This window comes from Rhyacophila brunnea, unplaced genomic scaffold (genome assembly GCF_057557595.1).
Source record: "Rhyacophila brunnea isolate RB1 unplaced genomic scaffold, BYU_Rbru_1.0 scaffold_7, whole genome shotgun sequence".
NCBI lineage: Eukaryota > Metazoa > Arthropoda > Insecta > Trichoptera > Rhyacophilidae > Rhyacophila > Rhyacophila brunnea.
In genome coordinates this window covers 20671183-20692437 of record NW_028233339.1, presented here as the reverse complement: position 1 = coordinate 20692437, position 21255 = coordinate 20671183, and the positions used below count along the sequence as shown (strand labels likewise).

The following is a 21255-nucleotide window of genomic DNA, read 5'->3' as shown; positions in this document are numbered from 1 at the left end:
GGACAACTGGTTCATCACCCACAAGGTTTTCATTTATTTGTCGGGTCCCGGAGGCTAATTTTGGAGTCTTAGGTTAAAATCTCGTTAACCATCTGGTAAATTCAGCCCTAAGACAATAAAATATCGTAGGCAGGTAATGAATACACAGAAGCCAAAAATAGTAGGATATGCAGGGTAAATGATTTCAGCAACATACCTGTAGCTCTCTCGTTACACTGGTAATAAAAAGGGTTTTTAATTTTTCATTATGTTTTACAGAAAAAATGATTTAATGCCAGGCAGTATTCGATATTTTATTTATTACAACAATCTATCTACAAGAAATATATTGTGCGTCTAATTTGCTTCCAGGGCGTCGCATGGATAAACGATTGGAACTTGGGAAGGTATTGGCCGGATGAAGGCCCTCAGGTGACCATCTACACGCCAGGAGTATATTTAAAAAAATACCCAGCAGAAAACATGATAGTTCTGCTTGAATTAGAAAAAGCCCCGAAGAACTTACAGATTAGTTTCATTGATACGCCAAACCTGGTCAATAATCCTACTATTTTCAAACGTCAACTTACAATTAACCAAACGACTTTATAGGTAATAGTCTAATAAATAATATTGAATTAATAATTAATAACATTGTCATATATTATGGCATAGCATTAACTCTACATTATAATGTCTTGTGTTTGATATGTAACCAGGGTCGGTCTGTGTTTAAGTTGACTCATGTGATCGCCTGGGGTGTGGAGATTTAAAGGTCGCCAAATTTTACAATAAGTATTTACACTACCTTTCTACATCAGAAAAAAATATTTACTTTTTATTTACATAACAATGACCAGTGATCAGTGAGATCACAGAGATTTCAAAAATATACGGATTCAACCAGGCACAAGTCGTGCAAATTCGTCCTATGTTGCAACCAGGGAACTCAGAAATAATGGGAACTGAAATACCAAACGGGTAAGGAGAAGCAGGCAACCGATCTCGAGTAAGGAAGAATACGTGATAAATTTAAACATGTGTCAAAAATACGTCATACGTCCAATACTGCAACTGCTCTCGGTTTATGCACTGATGCTCATTTAATATTGGTTTATGACACACACTACTGCTCGTCTATAATACGTTGTTCATTTTCGCAGAATAATCACACATTCAAAACCCTGCTTCAAAATGTACTGTATTGGTATGTAGCCTATCGGAATTATATTTATTATATTCTGTTCTGTGGTTGCAACGCACATGTTCACAATAATTAATTAACATTGTATTTAATAAACGGATATCAAAACTGTTCAAAAGTGTTTCACTGTTCACCTACCAAACCATAACCAAATATATCAGCTGTTAATACAATATAGTGGCCATTACAAGATGATAACTGATTAGTGATTACATATTAGGTATTAAGTTTAGTCAATTGTATTAAAATTGATCAATTATTATAGCTATGGCCCTCATAAGGGGGGGAGCTGACAGGGCTCTAGCCTAGAGGCCCGGGCTCAGGGTGGGGGCTTGGCGTGGTAGGTCGATCAGATAAATGAGATAAACACACATCTTAAATATGGTCCAATACCAAGTAAAAAAAGTATTTTACTTCGGGGTTATTTCATTTTTAAAATATATAGTTGTGCGATACAATTTTTGATTGATATACTTATTATGTTGATACTCGACAACTCCATAATTCGATGTGTTAAAAAAATAATGGCTAAAAAATAATAACTAAACTAAAAAGTTAAATAAATAAACCTTTGCGGGTGTTAACACAACTGACGAAGGTTTCATCACAATCGGATGAATGGTATAGGAACCATACGAATAGAAAAATATAGAATAGAAGAAGAAGAAGAAGAAGAAGATGGTTGTACTAATTCAAAAACCATTGCGGGTGTTACCACAAAAACTGACGAAGGTTTCATTGCAATCGGATGAATGGTATAGGGACCATACGAATAAAAGAAGATAGAATGAAGAAGAAGAAGAAGAAAAAGATGGTTGTACTATTTCAGAAACCTTTGCGGGTGTTAACACAACAACTGACGAAGGTTTCATCGCAATCGGATGAATGGTATAGGAACCATACGAATAAAAGAAGATAGAATGAAGAAGAAGAAGAAGATGATAATTTTTCTAATTTAGAAACCTTCACGGGTATGCATACAACCACTTACCAAAATTTCATTGAAATCGGATGAATGGTATAGGAACCATACGAATAAAAGAAAATAGAATGAAGAAGAAGAAGAAGATGATGATTTTTCTAATTCAGAAACCTTCATGGGTGTGCATACAACCACTTACCAAAATTTCATCGCAATCGGATTAATGGTATAGGAACGCATACGGGACAGATATTAGATAATATTATGTAGGTGTATGTATACCAGTGACGTCTCTAGATGAAATGCCGCCCCTTGGCAGCGCCAAAATGCCGCCCCATTTTTTATACAGTATTTTTATCATCCTTTCATCAGTCCAATATCTATGATTCTAAGAAATGTGATGTATGGATAACATTACTAACAAAATATCAGACTGTAATTACTCGCAAATCTGCAAGTGTCGTTTCTAGTCACCATGGACGTTGAAGGGCAACGGAAGTAAACTAGATATCGCGAACCCGACAAAACCAGTGAGCTGATTTTTTTAATGGAAATGTGTTTTCGTTATTAGGTAGCTATTGCTATATATTCCAAATGATTCTCCTCGATTTGCCGCCCTTCGAGTAACTGCCGCCCCTAAGCGACGCTCAATCTGCCTACCCCACGTGACGTCACTGATGTATACTAAGTGCTAAAGTTTATTCGATATCATATTACTATAATAAAAAAAATGTTACCTACCCATATATTACTTAGTTATTAGTAGTTGATAAAAGAACTGCTTAATAATATGGTATAAGTGCGTGGATAGGTTATGCTAAGACAAAATTACACCTTTTATCAATTTTCAATCTAAGTACCTAGGTCCGTGGAGGCAATAACTAAATATGTACCAGTATTTTCACAATAGTTATATTATGTTTCTTTACTATAATTATCATATAGGTATAATATGGTTTCACCCAGCAATCCCAGCAATCCCAGCATTATAATATGAGTAAGATAAGAAATATAACTGTACCACCGATTTATTTATATTTTGATGAAGAATAAAGTTTGTAAGACAAAACATACCTACATTTACGACTTTTACGAGTATTATTATGATTCATGCATTGTTTTTTTTTCAAATTTTATTATTAAATCCACAGAACAAGATCCCTGATTAAATCACATGAATCATATTTTACAAAACATACATATTTGTTGTTTTTATTTAACACAATGCTTACGGGCCCTTTTAATTAATTTTGTAATTAACGTATTAATTTGCATTGGAAAAGTAATTAGCAAAAACACAATTTTGTGCGGCCCGTAAGCTATAATTTTTATGTAGTACTTATTCCACTTTTAGTCAAGAGATTAGGACCGGTTTCGTCCGCCTCAGAGGGACATTTTCAACTGAATAAAACAAAACTGAACTGAACAAAATAAAAGAAACATACATATTTCTTAAATGTTTCTTATCACGGAAAGGGCAAGTGTATTTATATTAGTTATACCTATCTGGGCATTATTAAATATGGACATTGACCAAAGTGTTGAAAAAAACTTCTTCTATAGATATGCAGCCTAAGTGTATAATATTGAAGCAAAAAAAGAACCTCTGGTCTACTGATTAAGAGCATACATAAGTGAAACGGCAAATAATTTTCAAAAGTAGGTGGAACGAAATTTCGCAGTCGTCGCCAATCGGAGACTGAATGAGATGTGAGCACGTCAATTTGTTTTGTGATGGCGTCGGAAGAATATATTCTTAAATCGTGTGAAGATGACTAAAAAACGTTCCGCATGTACTTGAAAAAGAAAGCATGTCAATGAATATACTATTATTATTACGAATATAATAATAAACATAACATTAAAAGGACGCATGTTAAATTTTTGTGACAAATTATATTTCGTTCGGCTCGCGTCATTTGCACAATTCGCGCATCGCCTAGTCACGATCTTTTTAAACCATGCCTCAGCTGAAGTAGCCTTAAGTAAGCTTAAGCTACAATATTGGCTTCACATTGCAGGTTCATTTTAAGAGAACTTCACACTTCTACTACAGTGGCACGTTTAGGGTGGTGGGGGCCCGACGCACTGACTGATTTTGTGGCCCCCGCGATAAAAAATAAAATAAAAACTATAAATTCCAAATATTCTTTGTTTGTATTTAAGATTTAGTCTTATTTGCATTGTTTTTTTCGTAAATAGACTATTTTTCTACAACTTACAAATATTAAAACACCTTCCACCAACACTTCCAAACTACATACATATGTACATAACAGGGCTCGAAATGGACCGGAACGCACCGGAGCGCCGCTCCGGTTCGTAAAATCACCACAACTATCGCTCCGTCTCGTGGACATATTACATTGACAGTGAGCTAGATTTGCCATTTAATGTAAAAATCTGAAAGTTTGTCCACACTGGTAACCTCATTAAATTTCACGATAATTATCAAAATTTGTTTGACCAAAAATTATTTTAATCGAAATTCGCAGAATAAATAAATAAATAACTTTTCACTTTTTACATACATATTCAATGTCTAATAATAATTGTTATGCAAAATCTACTTACCTATCTAGTTAATATATTTTCATTTGACTAAATAAGCTACGTGCATTAATAATTTTATTTATTCTATGTTAGAGGCAACGTTCCCTCTAATTTTTCTATTGTGTGTGCGGATCATCAACGCATCTGTGCAGGGTTGATGTCATAGTCATCCGGTGCGGTAACCCCCCCACAAACACACATACAATTTCTTTTTTAATGACAAAATGTTAGACTATCGATGTGTCAAAGATGTTGAACAAACTCTTCTTCTATATCGATAAAGCCTAAACACATGAAAGTGAAGTAAAACCTTGACAACTGATTTCGCGTTGCAGATTTATTCGAAGAGAACTTTACACTTCTACTATGATAATTATTTGCATGGCGTATGCAAAGACAATCCGTCACGATGCCTAGATACTAAATGAATCGGCATAGTAACAAAACAACCATAAGTTTTAAAATCTGATGAAATCGTCTATAACTGCACGTGTGTATGTAACCACAATGAATTCAAAATAAGTCAGTGCGTACTGCGTCGGACAGTGGCGAAGGGTGTAGGTAGGTAGGTTGTTAAGATCCGACATACAAAGTGCAGACTAAACTTTGCCAGTCAAAGGTATTGGTTTTCATTGAATTAATACTAGATTAAAAGGTGGTGTTTGTTCGTTTTTTTTAAATTCAAAATAATAAACACTGCCTAATCTAAACAATAGTAAGTTAGTGGTAAAAAAATATTTAAAATTATGCCATTTAAACCATACATCATTATTCTTATATTATTTTTTAGATTATAGTTTGGTTAGGCAGGGCTTAATGAATTTAAAATTATTATTCAAATTTCAAATTTTAAAAAAACAACAACATCTGTAATATTATTATGTATTACCTATTGATTCAACAAAAAAAATATGACTGAAAAGAATGCACTATTTTGGTCGGGTAGCACACCTAAACTAATATGGTTTTGATTAGCCAGGGTTTAATTGAATTTTAAAAACTAACCAGCACCATCTGCATATTATTGTATTATTAGTTCAATGTAAACAAATAATACTGACAAAGTTTAGCGTGGACTATTTATGTTGTATTTTAACAGCCTACCTCCACCCCTCGCCACTGACGTCGGGCCTCCACGTACTTAAACCTGCCACCGTTTAAATTTATGTAAGTACCTATTGCATTATTTCTCGTTTCGTGTGATCCCGTATGAATTTAATGGTCATTTTTTTTCAATTTTCTTTTACGGTGTTAACTGTCAATACATGGTGGAACTGCATTGTATTATTTAGTGCAGGATCCCATAGACTTTTCGTATACATAATATGCGGAACGCATTCTGACAATTGGAATAGGTTTTAGGGGTCACAGAGATATATAAAGTCGATGTTGCCAGGCGATATTAGTGGTCAATTTTTTTTATTGAGGTTTTAATTTTTTTTCTTAAAACCTACCAAAAATTGTTCTGAGTTCTTCAATAAAACCAAGACCGAATCAGGGATTGATTGAAAATGCAATAATTGTACCATGCCATCGGCATGGTCGTAGAACGGTTCGTCCCGTTTGAAAAAATAAAAATAGCGGGTAGTGCAATGTGCTCAAAATTATCGATTCTTAGGATCCTCCTTGGCTTAAATTATTTTATTAAGTAGCATTTTTGTATAGAATCACACAGATTGGTTTCTTTACTATATCTATGCATATGACATTAGTTTTAGTATTATGGTTAATCCAGAAACAGTGTAGGTTGCATATATAGGCAGGTGAATAAATGAAATAACGATAACCACTAACCAGACTAAGTACACATTTATTCAAAAAAAGAAACAACATGTCAAGTGTTCAAACTGCTTTAGGTATCATGATCACAGTTTTTACAAACACTACTTACACATTTGCACAATGATATACATGTCGAAGCCGATTTCTTATAACTACATGATAATCTACGGCAGTTAGAATTACATTTGCAGGGTTTACCTAAATAATTTGGCAGAGGTTCATTCGTCATTTGTCTTGGATACAAATTATTTTCTCGTAACTCATAGCCAAGTTGTAGGAAATCAATAAGCTCAATAGTGGATCAGATGAGCTGTTCCATAAATAAACTTGTGCTGTAGCCCTTAAGCAGTGTAAATGCTTATAATATGCAAGCCTTGGAGATTGTCCCTTAGATGTAGTGGATTAATTGCAAAGATTTTTTTGTGAGCCCTCAAAATAAATTACAGCTTGTTAAATGTATTTGCAAAAATGCTCCCACATTTTCAAAAATAAACGAAGAAAGTGAGCTGTACTTTTGGTGTGGATTAGACGACCCCACATAATGGTTTAAATTGCAGGGATCAATTTTCACTGACGCCATTGATTTAAAATAAAAATCATTTAGAAGCAGACTCTAGAATGTTCTGTCATATATTTCATGCTGTAAAAATGCAAAATTTGGAGATTATCCCAGTCCCGATACAGATGTTTTAATCTTAGGCATTAATTTCTGGAATAAACTTGCAACGATTGGTTGCCGTGGATTATGGTTTGAGGGATCTCAAAAGAAATCCCATGTTTTAGGATGCCATTTGGCAGCTGAATCTCTTGGCAAAAATATTTGTAATATTTTGCCAGCATTACATTCTTTGACCGGCTGCGACACCACTAGTCGCATAGGTACAAAGAAACAAGCTTTAACCATCTCGTCAATGAGTTTTGTTCAGGATGCACTTTCAGCTTTCGGAAATGGTTTGTTGGAGACCACAAATGGTTTGTTGGAGACCACAAATGGTTTGTTGGAGACCACAGCAGTTTCAAGACCTAGAAAAAGTTTGCACTTACTTATTATGTAAACAAAAAACAACAGCGGATGAACTTCGACTTAAATTTATTTCCGAAAATATTGGATTTAGTTTAAATTTGTCAAGAGTGATATGCACATATGATTCATTGTATTTACACTGTTTAAAGGCTTCAGCACAAGTTTATTTATGGAAAAGCTAATCTGATGAATTACGAGAAAATAATTCGTATCCAAGACAAATGACGAATGTACCTCTACCAAGTTATTTAGTTAACCATGCAAATGTAATTCTAACTGCCGTACATTATCACGTAGTTATAAGAAATCGGCTTTGACATGTATGTCATTGTGCAAATGTATAAGTAATGCTTGTAAAAACTGTAATCATGATACTTAAAGGAGTTTGAACACTTGACTTCTTGTTTCTTTTTTTGAATAAATGTGTACTTAGTGTGGTTAGTGGTTATCGTTATTTCATTTATTCACCTACCTATATATGCAACCTACACTGTTTCTGGATTAACCATAATACTAAAACTAATGTCATATGCATAGATATAGTAAAGAAACCAAGCTGGGTGATTCTATACAAAAATGTTACTAAATCAAATAATTTAAGCCAAGGAGGATCCTAAGAATCGATAATTTTGAACACATTGCACTACCCGTTATTTTTATTTTGCAAACGGGACGAACCGTTCTACGACCATGCCGATGGCATGGTACAATTATTGCATTTTCAATTAATCCCTGATTCGGTCTTGGTTTCATTGAAGAATTCAGAACAATTTTTGGTGGGTTATAAGAAAAAAAATTAAAACCTCAATAAAAAAAAAATGACCACTAATATCGCCTGGCAACATCGACATTATATATCTTGGTGAACCCTAAAACCTATTCCAATTGTCAGAATGCGTTCCGCATATTATGTATACGAAAAGTCTATGGGATCCTGCACTAATTGATTTGTAAATTTTTTTGTACTTATTCCGCTGTTTATTTAATAAATTTGGAGCGGTTTCGTCCGCCTCAAAAGGACATTTTCAACTGAATAACAAAACAGGCATTATCCGTCCAATAGTGCTTTGTCACTAACAATAATTAAATTAGCATTAATGAGATTGGATATTATTTCTTACTAGGAATAAGGACACTAAACAAATATTCTAAAATTATTAAAATAACAAAAAAATTAAACAAAAAGCATTTACAAAAACATTCCAATAATATAACACAAATATTTACGATTAGTCAATATTTAATAATAAAAAAATTAACAATTCATTTAAATATATTTTTTTAATAACAATAAAAATAAACAAAAAAAATCGGTTAGGTACATGTTCAAACACGCGCGTAAACATAATTTTACTCCCAACTTCAATTATAGTTTGTCAATTTATGGCTACGGCCGTATGTTGTAGCTTAACCACTGGGGAATGCCAAAAGAAATGGCGTATTTAAAAAAAAAAACACTACCTTATTCTTAGGTCAATAATTATTATATTATAAGTAAAGCAATCATTATTCGTAGGATGTTTATCACACTTGAATGGTCAAAAACATAGCTTATAATTAGTATCTTTAGAATTATCTTGAAATGTGTTAATTTGCCCATTTTTTGAATAATAAAATGCCTAATTCTTGTTAAATTTAGGATCACAGAGATTATCAATGTTATTTTTTATCATAAATATTTCACTATGATAATGTCGATATAAATTATACTGATGATTTTATAAATGCGTTTATGCCACTGCACATTTATGTACTGAAATATGACTATATTCTAAAACATTAGAGCGAGAGGTTTAAAAGAATACTATGTTATGTAATAAAAATTCTTTATGCAGTCATCAAAAATGTTTAAAATAAATTTAACGGATAATAAGGCTTCAAAATTATATAAATAGATTATCTACAACGTTTAAGGTATGTCCAGGATCATGCTTTGAAAATAGAACAAAAGCTCCATTTTGACCCACGCTGAGCACGTCCGCCCTTTATAAATCAATAATTAATGGTCATTATTCTTATATCTGCGTAAAACTGTCTCTATATAAAGTACGTACCTATTACTTATTTTATTAAGTACTTATACTTTTAATTTATTAATGTAGGTAGGTAGATAGATACATACCTAGTTTAGGAAGTTGAGAAGATGTTAAATCAAAAATCTTTCACTTACAATACTTATAGCGGTGGTTGCAAAGATAAAGATAAACAATACCTACTCTGGTATTGTATTGGATAATAATTATTAATAAAAGCAACGGGTGATATTAATTTAAAAGGAATATGGAGACAGCCTTTTTTATGGTAGGTAAGGTACCTTACCTATGTAATTAATTCATTTCCAGAGTGTTCTACGCTAGCGCAGTCGGCGGCGTGCAACCAGTGTTGCCAACTCTTCCCTGCTAAGTAAAAAGACATTGTTTTTAGTTATGAACAAGGCAGATTACTGTCCTTCGTAGAAATATATCAGATAGGGTAAGAAAATAAGCTAGTTGGCAGAAAAAATGTTAGATTTTCACAAAATTTAAAAGAAACTACCATTTCAAAATGTAAGTCATAATATTATTATGGACATTGATTTTACGAGACCTGACGAATACTTTATGGTATAGACTATAGAGAGTTTCTCAACCTTTGTACACTCGCGGAGCACTGAAAATAGGAGAAAGGTTTTGCGGACTGCTAACGCAGAAATAAAAATTATTATATATAGGTACCTATAGTACAATTTGAATTTTCTGGCGTTGCTCGGGCGGATGGCAAGGTTAATACCTAATTACAGGGCTTTTTTGTAATGTAATGCGGTGGAATGGCGTTCCGGCACCTTTTTTCACGGTATTTTTAATGTTTCAAAAGCAATTAGACGAAATAATGTTCGCGCTTACATAGTACAAGTTAATTTACCTGAATCATCTCATATGAAAAAACATATCCTGAAAAACTATCTCGTTTGATATATCCATTGAATTCTATTACCATTTCTTCAAGTGAATGTGAACGCGAATTTTCGCAAATGAATCTAATTATTATCCCGATTAAGAGCTTCGTTGAAGACCAAAACAGTTTCGGTACTTTTGTTTATTAAACTCGTCGGACCACCTTTGACACTTTTCGATCCTATCAAAATACGTTGATCGGTGGTTACTCAGTGGAAGACATTCGGCCATAGACTATAACACTAATAAAAGGAATCGAGACAATTTGCCAGACAAGAATTGGACTGACCATTGCCACCACAAAGGGGCTGACAGGGCTCTAGCCTAGGGGATCGACTATATAAGTGAAATAAACGCACATCACAAATTTACTCTAATCGTAAAAAATAGCCTGCGGCGCTAATTTCCTTCAGACGTATTAACATTTTAAAATATGTGGTTGTGTAATTTCATTTTTTGGTTAATGATTGTTAATACACTAAATACCTACCCTTAATTTTACCTAGAACAACATTTGAAAAACGCTACTATATAGCGTCACACTGCCTTTAATCTTAGTGATAGGTAAGGGGCCCGCCAAAGATCCTGGACTGGGGGACCGTTTTAGGATGTGGGGGCTATAGAAATCACTAAGTATATAGTTTTATTCAAATATACCTAAGTATGATGTTTTTACAATTTTATTTTTTACAACTTTAGTTGTTTATTTGTACTAATGTTTGTTTGTTTAATTTTTCGTGCGCTTCGTGGCGTAGGAAAAGTTACTTTAAATGATATTTGAACATAATTTTCTTTAGTAGTTAAGAAATTTGGCAATAAGTGCGTTCCGGCACCTTTATTTTTCAAAAAAAGCCCTGCCTAATTGAAAAAATATTTGTGAAACTTTCAAATTCAAAATAAAAAAATGCAATTTTGTTTATTTGTTGAATTTTATAGTATACAACAATAATTCAAAAAATGTTATGTCTGGACACCAGAGTAGCATCAGAAGACAAATCGACTAGGTTTTCTTTTTCTCGAGTAGGTAAGTATTAAGCGCAGATGGATTTATGTATTCCATAAAGGATGTATTAATCCATAGATTGCCCTAGCAATTCATCGGTATAATTGCAAGTGAAACGTCTGATCGCAGTTTTATGACTCCCGACCATGTCCGATCCGAATAGGATCATATGGGCCTCCACAGAGTGAGGTTTGTATTAACAGATTTTTTTTTACGAGAAATGGATGTCAGCCACTTGCTCAACCTATTAGGTCCATACCCTGACTCACACACATTTTGAAAAACAATATGTGTACTTGCCAGACCCAGGATTCGAACCTGGGACCCACGGCATGATAGTCCAACGCTTATGCCGCGCGACCACCGACCACCGACCACCGCGTGACTAAAAACCATTAATTTATTTTAAGAACAAAAACACAACCAACGTCAGACACTGCACCTGCACGGATTTTGATGATTTTATTGGAATTTTAACGTACCTACATACCTAAGCATTTGGACGCCAAAAATTTGCTGACCACCGATTGAGAAACACTGTTCTATACAACTAAAAATGAATGCACGTACGAAATCTGGACAACACTTACATATCGTAAAACATTTATATAAGTTAGTCAGTATGATGATTCCAGTTCTTTTATTAGAATTTTAAAGCCGTTTGTGGTATCAGAAAACGCTAGATGCTAGGTGCGTATTTTGCAAACTAGATGGCTATTAAAAAATGCTACCATCTGGCAAGAAAAAAGCTAAGTTGGCAACGCTGAAAATACAGTCTCTTATCTTTTACGAGCGTCAAACTCCTCCCTCTCCCAGTCCCAGTCTACCGGCTGATTTTGCCGGTCCGTTTGTTTTGTCAAGAACGGTTTGACACTAGAAACACGTGGTTTTGCAAGACGCAAACATTTTTGTTTATAGTTAAAACATAGTGGTTTCATCAGTTGTTTTGCAGACACGTGGACACAACAGGTGAGTAATGTCATAAATAGTTACCTACTTGCCAGTGAAATTCTGTCATATGTACCTGATACTGCGTAGTAATTTTGGATATTATACGCGTATTTATCACGTAAGCCATCGGAGTTCATATTTTAAAATTTATTATACTTACTGAATACCTGTATGTACCTACCTAAGTTGACATACAATAGGTACCTGCCTACCTAATATTATTATAATTTATCATCAATTATCACCAATATGTATACGAAACCGAATTTATAAACTTACAAATACATCATTGATACTTTTGTTATGGTTATGTCTGTTATAATATTATCATTTCTTATAGACGAATGTTTGACAGATTAATTAACACATTTCAATTAAGCCGGATCGTACATAGGTTCTTTTAGACGTCAGTTCTGTTATCTGTTCAGTCGAGGTTTCCGTGTTCAGCGCTCGAAATGGAAAAGCTTGCGAACCGGAGCGCTCGACAATTTTCTGAAGATATTTAGATAGTTATCAAATTTTGTGTATTTTATAAAAAAAAAAAATATGTGTGTTAGATGTTCTATTATATCGTCGGTGTTTTGTAAAAAGGGCGAATCAACCATTTTGGCGAAATCGAGATTTTAATGAAAATACAATATGTAGGTACCCCACTAGCTTTGTTGTGTAAAAACGGCGAATTTTTATCTCCACAGGAAAGTACTTTAATCCGAAAGTACGATAATCGACTAAAATTAAATTAATTAAAATTACGAATAAAAAGCGAATGTGACATATTAGGCCTTTTAAAATATTATATAATAATGCCTATTATAATGTCAGTATTCTTTCTAAGCTTTATTATAAATTTGTTAGATATTATTTATATAATCATCCACAGGTCATAAACAAATAAATGTCAATAGTTAAAAATCCTCCTCCTGTAAAATAGCATTTTGGTTAATTCGCCCTTTTTACAAAACACCGACGATATGGTCTATCTAGCTCAGGCGGTAAAACTATGTTTTCCACGAGACGGAGCGATAATTTTACCGATTTCACGAACCGGAACGGCGTTCCGTCCATTTTGAGCCCTGGTTTTGGTCCGTTCAGATTTGAGACGCCGGTATATTTTGACTTATTAGTTAGTTTATTAGTTTAGTTGTCAGTTCAGTTAGGAAACGGCGATGAGTATTTACGTAAAGTATTCACTAAAAATAATATTATTTTCATAATACCTTTTTAACATATTGGTTGGTATAATTTGAAAATGCGATGACACGTCTTACCACTATAATATGGAAGGATCGGGGAAGTTCGATTGCCACAAAAATGATGCTTGTGCAAACATTAGTGTTCTCGATATTTCTATACGGAGTCGAGTCGTGGACCCTGAATGCAAGGGAACGGAAGGCAATTGATGCCTTTGAGATGTGTTGGCGCCGAATGCGAAAGCACAGGACGAACCAGTCAATCATCCAGAGACTGAAGATAAAGGAACGGCTCTCGAAAATATGTCTGAGACGAATTCTGCAGTTTTTATGACATAATTGTCAGGCGCGAACCGGACAACCTGGTGAGACTAAGCATTGATCGCTCAAAGGATGACGAAATTCAAATGTGGTCACGATCCTCAGCCATGAGTCTTTCGAACCAAGTGGATAATTTGAAGAAATAATAATATTTCGGCACGTGGGCGCCTAGCGACAGCTCGCATAGCCTCTTCAAACGCATTCAAACACACGAAAATGTCATCAGCACCACAACCGCAACATAATAATGCATGATGACCTCGTATTTATGAACAAAATATTCAAATTAACAGAACCGAACTGTGAATATTTATTTTTATAACAAGTACAAGCTATAGGTACACATTTGGTATCGTCTACTTATGGTATATTTTTACATGAAAATTGTATGGCAATTTTCTCGCCAAATAGGTATGCAGTTATCCAGTGACGAAAAAAATTATTGAATTTTAAGGCGGGGTTAACTAAATCTAGCAGGTGCCACTGACTTCCACATTTATTCCGACTACTACGTACAGCTTCTCGTCATTTCAACCGCGGACCCCCTCACACTTTCTATGGCACATTCCTCATACCCAGACGTTCCGCACTTTGAGTCCAGCTATAAACACCTGGCGTGCAGATATAACTAAGGGTTCTCATTTACGAGTTATTCCAAGCGGATGCATCCACAAGTGGTTATCGTAATTATGCGCGTGGCCTAACGGTTATAAATTAGGATCCGTTAGTTTCGTCTTAGAGTTTTAGACATACCGCATGAGAATATTAAAGCAAACATTGATGCCCCAGATGGATGTACCAATTCGCGAGTGCGAAAAAGAAGAAGAAATATTCCATTCACCTAAACAATTTGTATGTTTTCCATTCCTGGGGGGGGGGGGAGCCCGGACCCGATACAATCCCCCCCCCCCCTCGTGTGCGCGCCTACATTTGTTTTTTTAATTTCAGTACCTACCTATTCATTCATATAAAGTTTAAAGTTTTGCCACACTTACAGTATAAAAAATTAGGTACCCGGATTAAGAAACATCAGATTTTATAAAATTTCTTATAGGTACCTAGCTTTTAATAATTAGTAATTTTATTGTTTTACATTTGAAACATTTTTGTACTTATGTTCTTAATCTACATATTACGATCTAATCTCGAACTCATAAACAAACCAGTTAATTCTATGGATAACCGGTATGATTTTGTTAATGCATTTTTTTCCAATTTTTAATATTTGCTCTATAGAACGTTATTGAAACAGTGGCGTAGCTAGAAATATTGGGCTCATATGCAAAAATTATGCGGAATGACAAGCCCATAGAGGTGTTAAAAGACAAGCCAGTATGTTGCTATTTATTTATGTATACACGAATAATAAAAAAATATTCGTGTTATTATACGATGTTATAAGAGAAAATAAATTAACCCACTGACTCAACACACAAGATGGAAAACAATTAATTGCGCCAGTCATAAACACACTAATATAATTTAATTGAACCAAAAACTTCAAGTTTTTAATGTACTTACTACATATTTTCTGAAATTGTCGTATAGTAATTATTATGTTCAAATATTGATAGTGTTTCTTAAATTTCTAGGTTATTGCTGGTATTAAGCAATTAAGTTGTGATTAAAAATTAGTATTTTTAATAACCTTTGTAAACAGTTACATTGAATATTATAATAACAATATTTTTAGGGGATATATCGTTTCTGGGGTAAGGGTGGTAATAAAAAGCTGGTTGGAGTTAAATACTTAAAGAAATTGGTATTAAGAATTTATTGGAGCAGGTATAAATAAAATACACTTTGTATACGGAAATATGTAACGATTTAAAAGGCCCGTTTCACACGGGACACCTGTGTCTAGAGTCTAGACCAGGGGTGACGAACCCTTTCCTGTCGGTAGGTCGCATTCATTTATCTTAAATCAAATAAGGCCGTATAAAAATGCATGTATAGCCATCCCTCAATTTACGCAGTAGATGGGTTTCAAAGGATTTTTTTTGTTATTTTTTTTTCAAAAAAATACTTTTTTTTTATTTTTTCTCGACCGCGAAAAAGTAAACCACGTAAATCGAGGCATGAGTGTCCATTATTTTGTAAATGAAGGAAAACAATGAAATTTATTAATTTATTTATTTATAGGTCCATACATTATAATTAACGTGACCATTTATTTTTTCCTCAAAACTGGACATCTAATACTTTTTATGTAATAGTAGGTATGTGTACCTACCTATTCAATAAAACGCATACTTCTTCATATTTTTTATTTATTAATGAAAAGAACAAGAATTAACACGTGAAAATATATAATTTATGTGGTCTTATATTTTTCTTAAATAACAGAAAACACGTCGAAAAGACCCTTTCTACCAGTGCTTTTCTATCGATTTTTTGATTTTTCGCGCCTTCTTTTGATATTGTTACCGTGGGTTGCTCTCCTTTTGAGAACGGGACATTTCGGCATCCTGAAGCTGTGCTTGGGGACAATGGGATAGGCTACCTAAAAACGGGACGGTCCCATTCAAAACGGGACGTATGGTCACGTTAATTATAATATACATAATATATTTACACAGATATAGTAAATATTTAAAATTAATGAAAACTAATTATTAATTTGACAGCTTTTAATGTCAAGCTTTTAAAGACTGAGTTGTGTCTAATATTGGAATATTTGGTTGCAGCATAGACGCCTGCAGGTTCAGTTGATCCTCTAAATGGGTATCTGTCAATAATTGTGACCGTAATCGTGTCTTGATTAGGGTTAGATAGGAGAATGAACATTCACAGCAATATGTGGTTAAAAAGCAGGAAAGCATTTTACAAGCATGTTACCGAAGGCGTGGGGGTATTCTACGGCATTTGTCCATATTTTAATCGGATCTTTTTTAGCATCAAACAATGAGAGATCAATCAATAATTCCATCTGTAGCTCTTTAGGTGCATTGATGACATCAACAAGGTGAGGCTGAAATGCTAATTTCAGTGCGATTTCATGAGTCTCAAAATCGGTAAACCTTTCATTGTATTCTACAATAAATACGTCAATAACAGCTGCATATTCTTCAAATGACGCGAATATATATTTATTTTGTAAAATTTGGATTCAGTCAAAAGGCCATAGGTTCGTCACCCCTGGTCTAGACCGTGGCCCCCACACCTTGAAGCGGGACCCTAGACCAGGATCTTTGTTAGGGCCCTCTACTCATCACTAATATTTAAGGCTGTTTGGCCCTCTACAGTAACGTTTTCCAATTATTGGTGTTCGAGGTAAAATTAAGATATAGTATATTTTTTTTAACAATTTTTAGTATTTTTAATACATTCACTTGAATTATTGAATTGTCGACACATCAAAAATTGCATCACTTTTTTACTATTAGGGTCAATTTTTGATGTGTGTTTATCTCACTTATCTGGTTGACCCACCATGCCGGGCCCCTTCTGAGCCCGGGCTCCCAGGCTAGAGCCCTGTCATCCTCCACCTTGTGGGGCCATGGTCTAGAGCAGTGTTTCCCAACCTTATCTGTGCCATGCCCCACTTCAATGCTTCAAAAATCTCCATTCCCCCTATCAAAATTTCATAGTTAACTAACAAATTCTGAAAAAAATGAATTGCTTCAAATAAAAAATGCACATAGGCAATACTATTTTTAATTTAACTTTCGTAAGTAAATATGTATATTATGTACAACTCCTAAGAAAATTAGTGCAATCCTTGTGCTTGATGTGAGGTACAAATTTGGTCAATTTTAATCATAAATCTCCACAGTTTATAAAACGATTTCTTTTTTTCAGTAAAGCGCCGTATTCAACTAAATATTGAGATGGGAATGGGAACTGTAATTTTCTCGGAAAGTCGTAGTTGCAATATAAAAAAAAATATTTTCGAAAATGCGTTTTTTAACGTTGGGAAACACTGGTCTAGATTCTCGACACTGAAGTGTCCAGCCACTCGACACTGCAGTGGTTATTGCAGCCACCGAATAGCCAATTTTTCTTAGACGTCAGAGCTAAAGTTACATGTCCACGTTTTTGCAAGTCACATTTAGTTTATTGTTTTATTTATATGAACGCCCCAGTAGCGAGTACCTATGAGTCAAAGCAAACAATGGAGACATTAAAACTGGCTGCAGTACATAATAAAGGTAATGAAAATTGTTTCTAATGTAAGCTTGCTTATGATTGGTTTACAGAGTTTACACTAAACGTATGTAGTGCAAGTTAAGAGTTTTTCTTCAATTTTCAGATGCTATCATTTGTACAGATTTGTTTTTGTTGCTGCCCAAGATATTTACCATCAAAATCATCAGTGAGTCCTGGTTTCCACCAACAACTTTTTCTATCGGTCTGTATGGAATGTGGCCGATTTCCAATTTGGTTACCCAAACATAATACGGCAGTCATCCGTAACTCCATATAATATTTTGTCAGCTAATCTTTGGCTTTGCTATTTAATCTTACTTTTTTTGCCGGTTCAATGTCATTCATTCGACGCACAACATCTAGCCAGGTTAAACTCAACTCTAATCTTTGTGCAGACTGTAATTCTCGGCATCACCTCCAATGTCATTTGAAGCTTGTTTTTAATTTAATTAAATCATAGGCGGGAGATTAAATTTAATGTCTTGGTAGTAATTTCATAAGAATCTCTTGAGAAATGTAGGTGAAAGTAGGAGGAAGAACACGTGTTAACAACCCACAATTTATTACGATAACATTAAATTTTTATCTGGCATGATTGTCTTGTTAACTTCCTCTGTGATATTATGATTTATTGTCAGTTCACGAGATATGTCTCTACCGCCACATCGTAAAGGCATTCATCCTGGTTAATTATATCCATTTCTAATAGATTAATTGTTTATTCATATCATTATTTCAGATGAGAAAATGGTCGTGATCGAAACTGCCGCGGGTGGAGTCTGCAGTTTGGTTTTGGCTGATGGAACGGTTCTTCAGGGGGAAAGCTTTGGGGCCCCCTTGGAATCAGATGGAGAAGTCGGTAAGAACTTTTACTTGCTCACATATATATTTTAGAATATGCTCCCAAACAAAGCAAAATAAAAACAGGATCTTTTGTTAGCGCCATTCCTATTCAGATAAAAGTAAGAGAAAAAGAGAGAACAGCCAAATCCTGGAACCAACTACATAGTATTAATTGAAAACAAATTAACATTAAGAAATTTAAGCTGGCCGTTTGCTAGTTCATTACTCTACCAAAAAACCACAGCATGTAAATCTCATTATTGCAAAGATAATAGTAATCCAAGTGTGTCAACAATTGATGAATTTCAGATTGACTACTATGATAATATTGTCTCATAAATAAATATTTGTTTTCAGTTTTCCAGACTGGTATGGTTGGCTATCCGGAATCTTTGACCGATCCTTCGTACCATTGTCAACTGCTCGTTTTGACGTATCCTATGGTGGGAAATTATGGTATTCCAGATGATGAGACGGATGAACATGGCATTCCACGGTAAGCAAGACCTGTCCACAACTTTCATATTATATTATATGTATTTCGTCTAAGTCTAATAGATACATTATTTTTTGCTTGTATACATTCCAAATTTCTCCGACGATTGTGGTGATCTTCAAGACGATAACATTGAGAATAATCTCAGGTCCCATATTTACTATAATATGCAGTGGTGTTGTGCTAAAGTAAATAGTGGCGGGTCGATGTTTTTTTAAATTCGATCATCCCCCCCCCGCATTTTTCAATATCTTGATGGAAATACTTACTGAACAAAAGTGTAACAGTGATAATTGATAGTGAAATTCAGAATTCAAAGCCAGAACTTCAGATAGCCGAAATTTGGCATATGTGCATGTTGGTCCGTGAAAAATATTCACTAAGAAAAAAATTCAATAAATATTCCAATGTTCACTTTGGAATTGAACTCACTAATCCTTTCTCTCGCATTTTACACCTAGTATACTGTTTACTGAATATTTTTATTTAAGTTCTCCATTTTTTTACAAAGTTAAAAGTAGCAATGTTATAATTTTCTATATTCATTTGATTCAAAATTATTGTGTGTAATTGATGAATAACAGTGAACGCACTGGGCCTACTACACTTTATGCCACATGGGAAAGTTGGAGGACTCCATTGGACAGAACACATTATATCAAAGATGCAAGAAGTAAGGCGAAGAAACTGAAGTTGCCATGGGTAAATTCCTGCAGAAAGAAAAACTGGAATTAGATAGATGGAGGAAGGTCGTCAAAATTGACAGCTTGTAGTAATGTAAATATTTAAATGTCCAGTCTTTTATTTGTGTATTGTATTGTATATCAGGTAGATTTAGATTGCAACAATATGTCTCCAATTTAGTTTATCAATAAAACTGTTTCTTATCCATTTCACTGTTTCTCTTCAGTTGGTTCGAATCCCATCGTATTTGGGCGAAGGGACTTATTGTCGGTGAATGGTGTAATTCCCCGAGTCACTGGCGACAAACTCGTAACTTATCCCAATGGATGTCTGAACAAGGGATACCTGGAATCTGTGGAATCGATACCCGGGCACTCACTAAACGAATTCGTGAAAAGGGAAATATTCTTGGGAGAATTGTGCAAGGTGTTCCGAGTGCTGGGCCTCCAGAACCGATCCCCAATCCTAACCAACGGAACTTGGTAGCAGAAGTCTCAATAAAGGTAACAGTAATTAAACTGGCTTGTCTTTATAATTTGTTATATTACTTTAATTACATTTTTTCCTACGATATCCGATAAATTCACTTCACTTGGGTTCTTTGTGACAATGTACAAACTATTTTTACTCATTTTACACGTAACATTAAATTTTATAGTTCTTAGCTACTACGACTGACGCAATAATGTAATGCATCATCAAAACGTGTGAGGCAATGTATAATTGTGTTTGGGAGTAATTTGACCTAACATGCCTGATTATTTTTGGTAAATTTGTAATTCCACACAGTTCGCAGCGCCAATTGAATAGTGCATAGTACTCTGAGAAATGGCATCATCGCCTTGAGTCCTTAAGCTCTACATTGTATCAGGTGGCTAACGCCTGTCACGGACAGAGTATAAGCGATATGTAAAAATTTCAATAATGTCACCTTTGTAGGCTAGGAGAAATGTCCAACCATCCTCCCAACCCCTCAAATGTAATTAAGTAATAATATTGTAATGTAATGTTTCGATAAAAATCATATAATCCAAAGAAACTGACCCCGTGTGTGATTGAATTATATGTGTGATATTGTGTATTTTAAACTATCGCAATAATAACTATTTACAAGTATAGTATCCTCCATGTAACTTTGCAATTGTACACAGTGACAAGATTTGTTTGTAATACGCACTCCGTATTAGTGTATTAGTAAATGACGAGTTGATTACAAAAACG

At 34.3% G+C, this 21255-nt stretch overlaps 1 protein-coding gene across 1 annotated transcript in view; it reads left to right on the top strand.

Annotated features, from left to right (window-relative positions):
* Positions 1–21255, top strand: part of r (carbamoyl-phosphate synthetase 2, aspartate transcarbamylase, and dihydroorotase rudimentary) — a 101440-nt gene that overhangs the window by 26658 nt on the left and 53527 nt on the right. The window contains exons 13-17 of the mRNA XM_085957615.1: positions 352–588; positions 12342–12369; positions 18751–18870; positions 19212–19350; positions 20261–20537. Coding sequence (XP_085813741.1) covers positions 352–588; positions 12342–12369; positions 18751–18870; positions 19212–19350; positions 20261–20537 — 801 coding nt within the window. The remainder of the gene's footprint in view (positions 1–351; positions 589–12341; positions 12370–18750; positions 18871–19211; positions 19351–20260; positions 20538–21255) is intronic.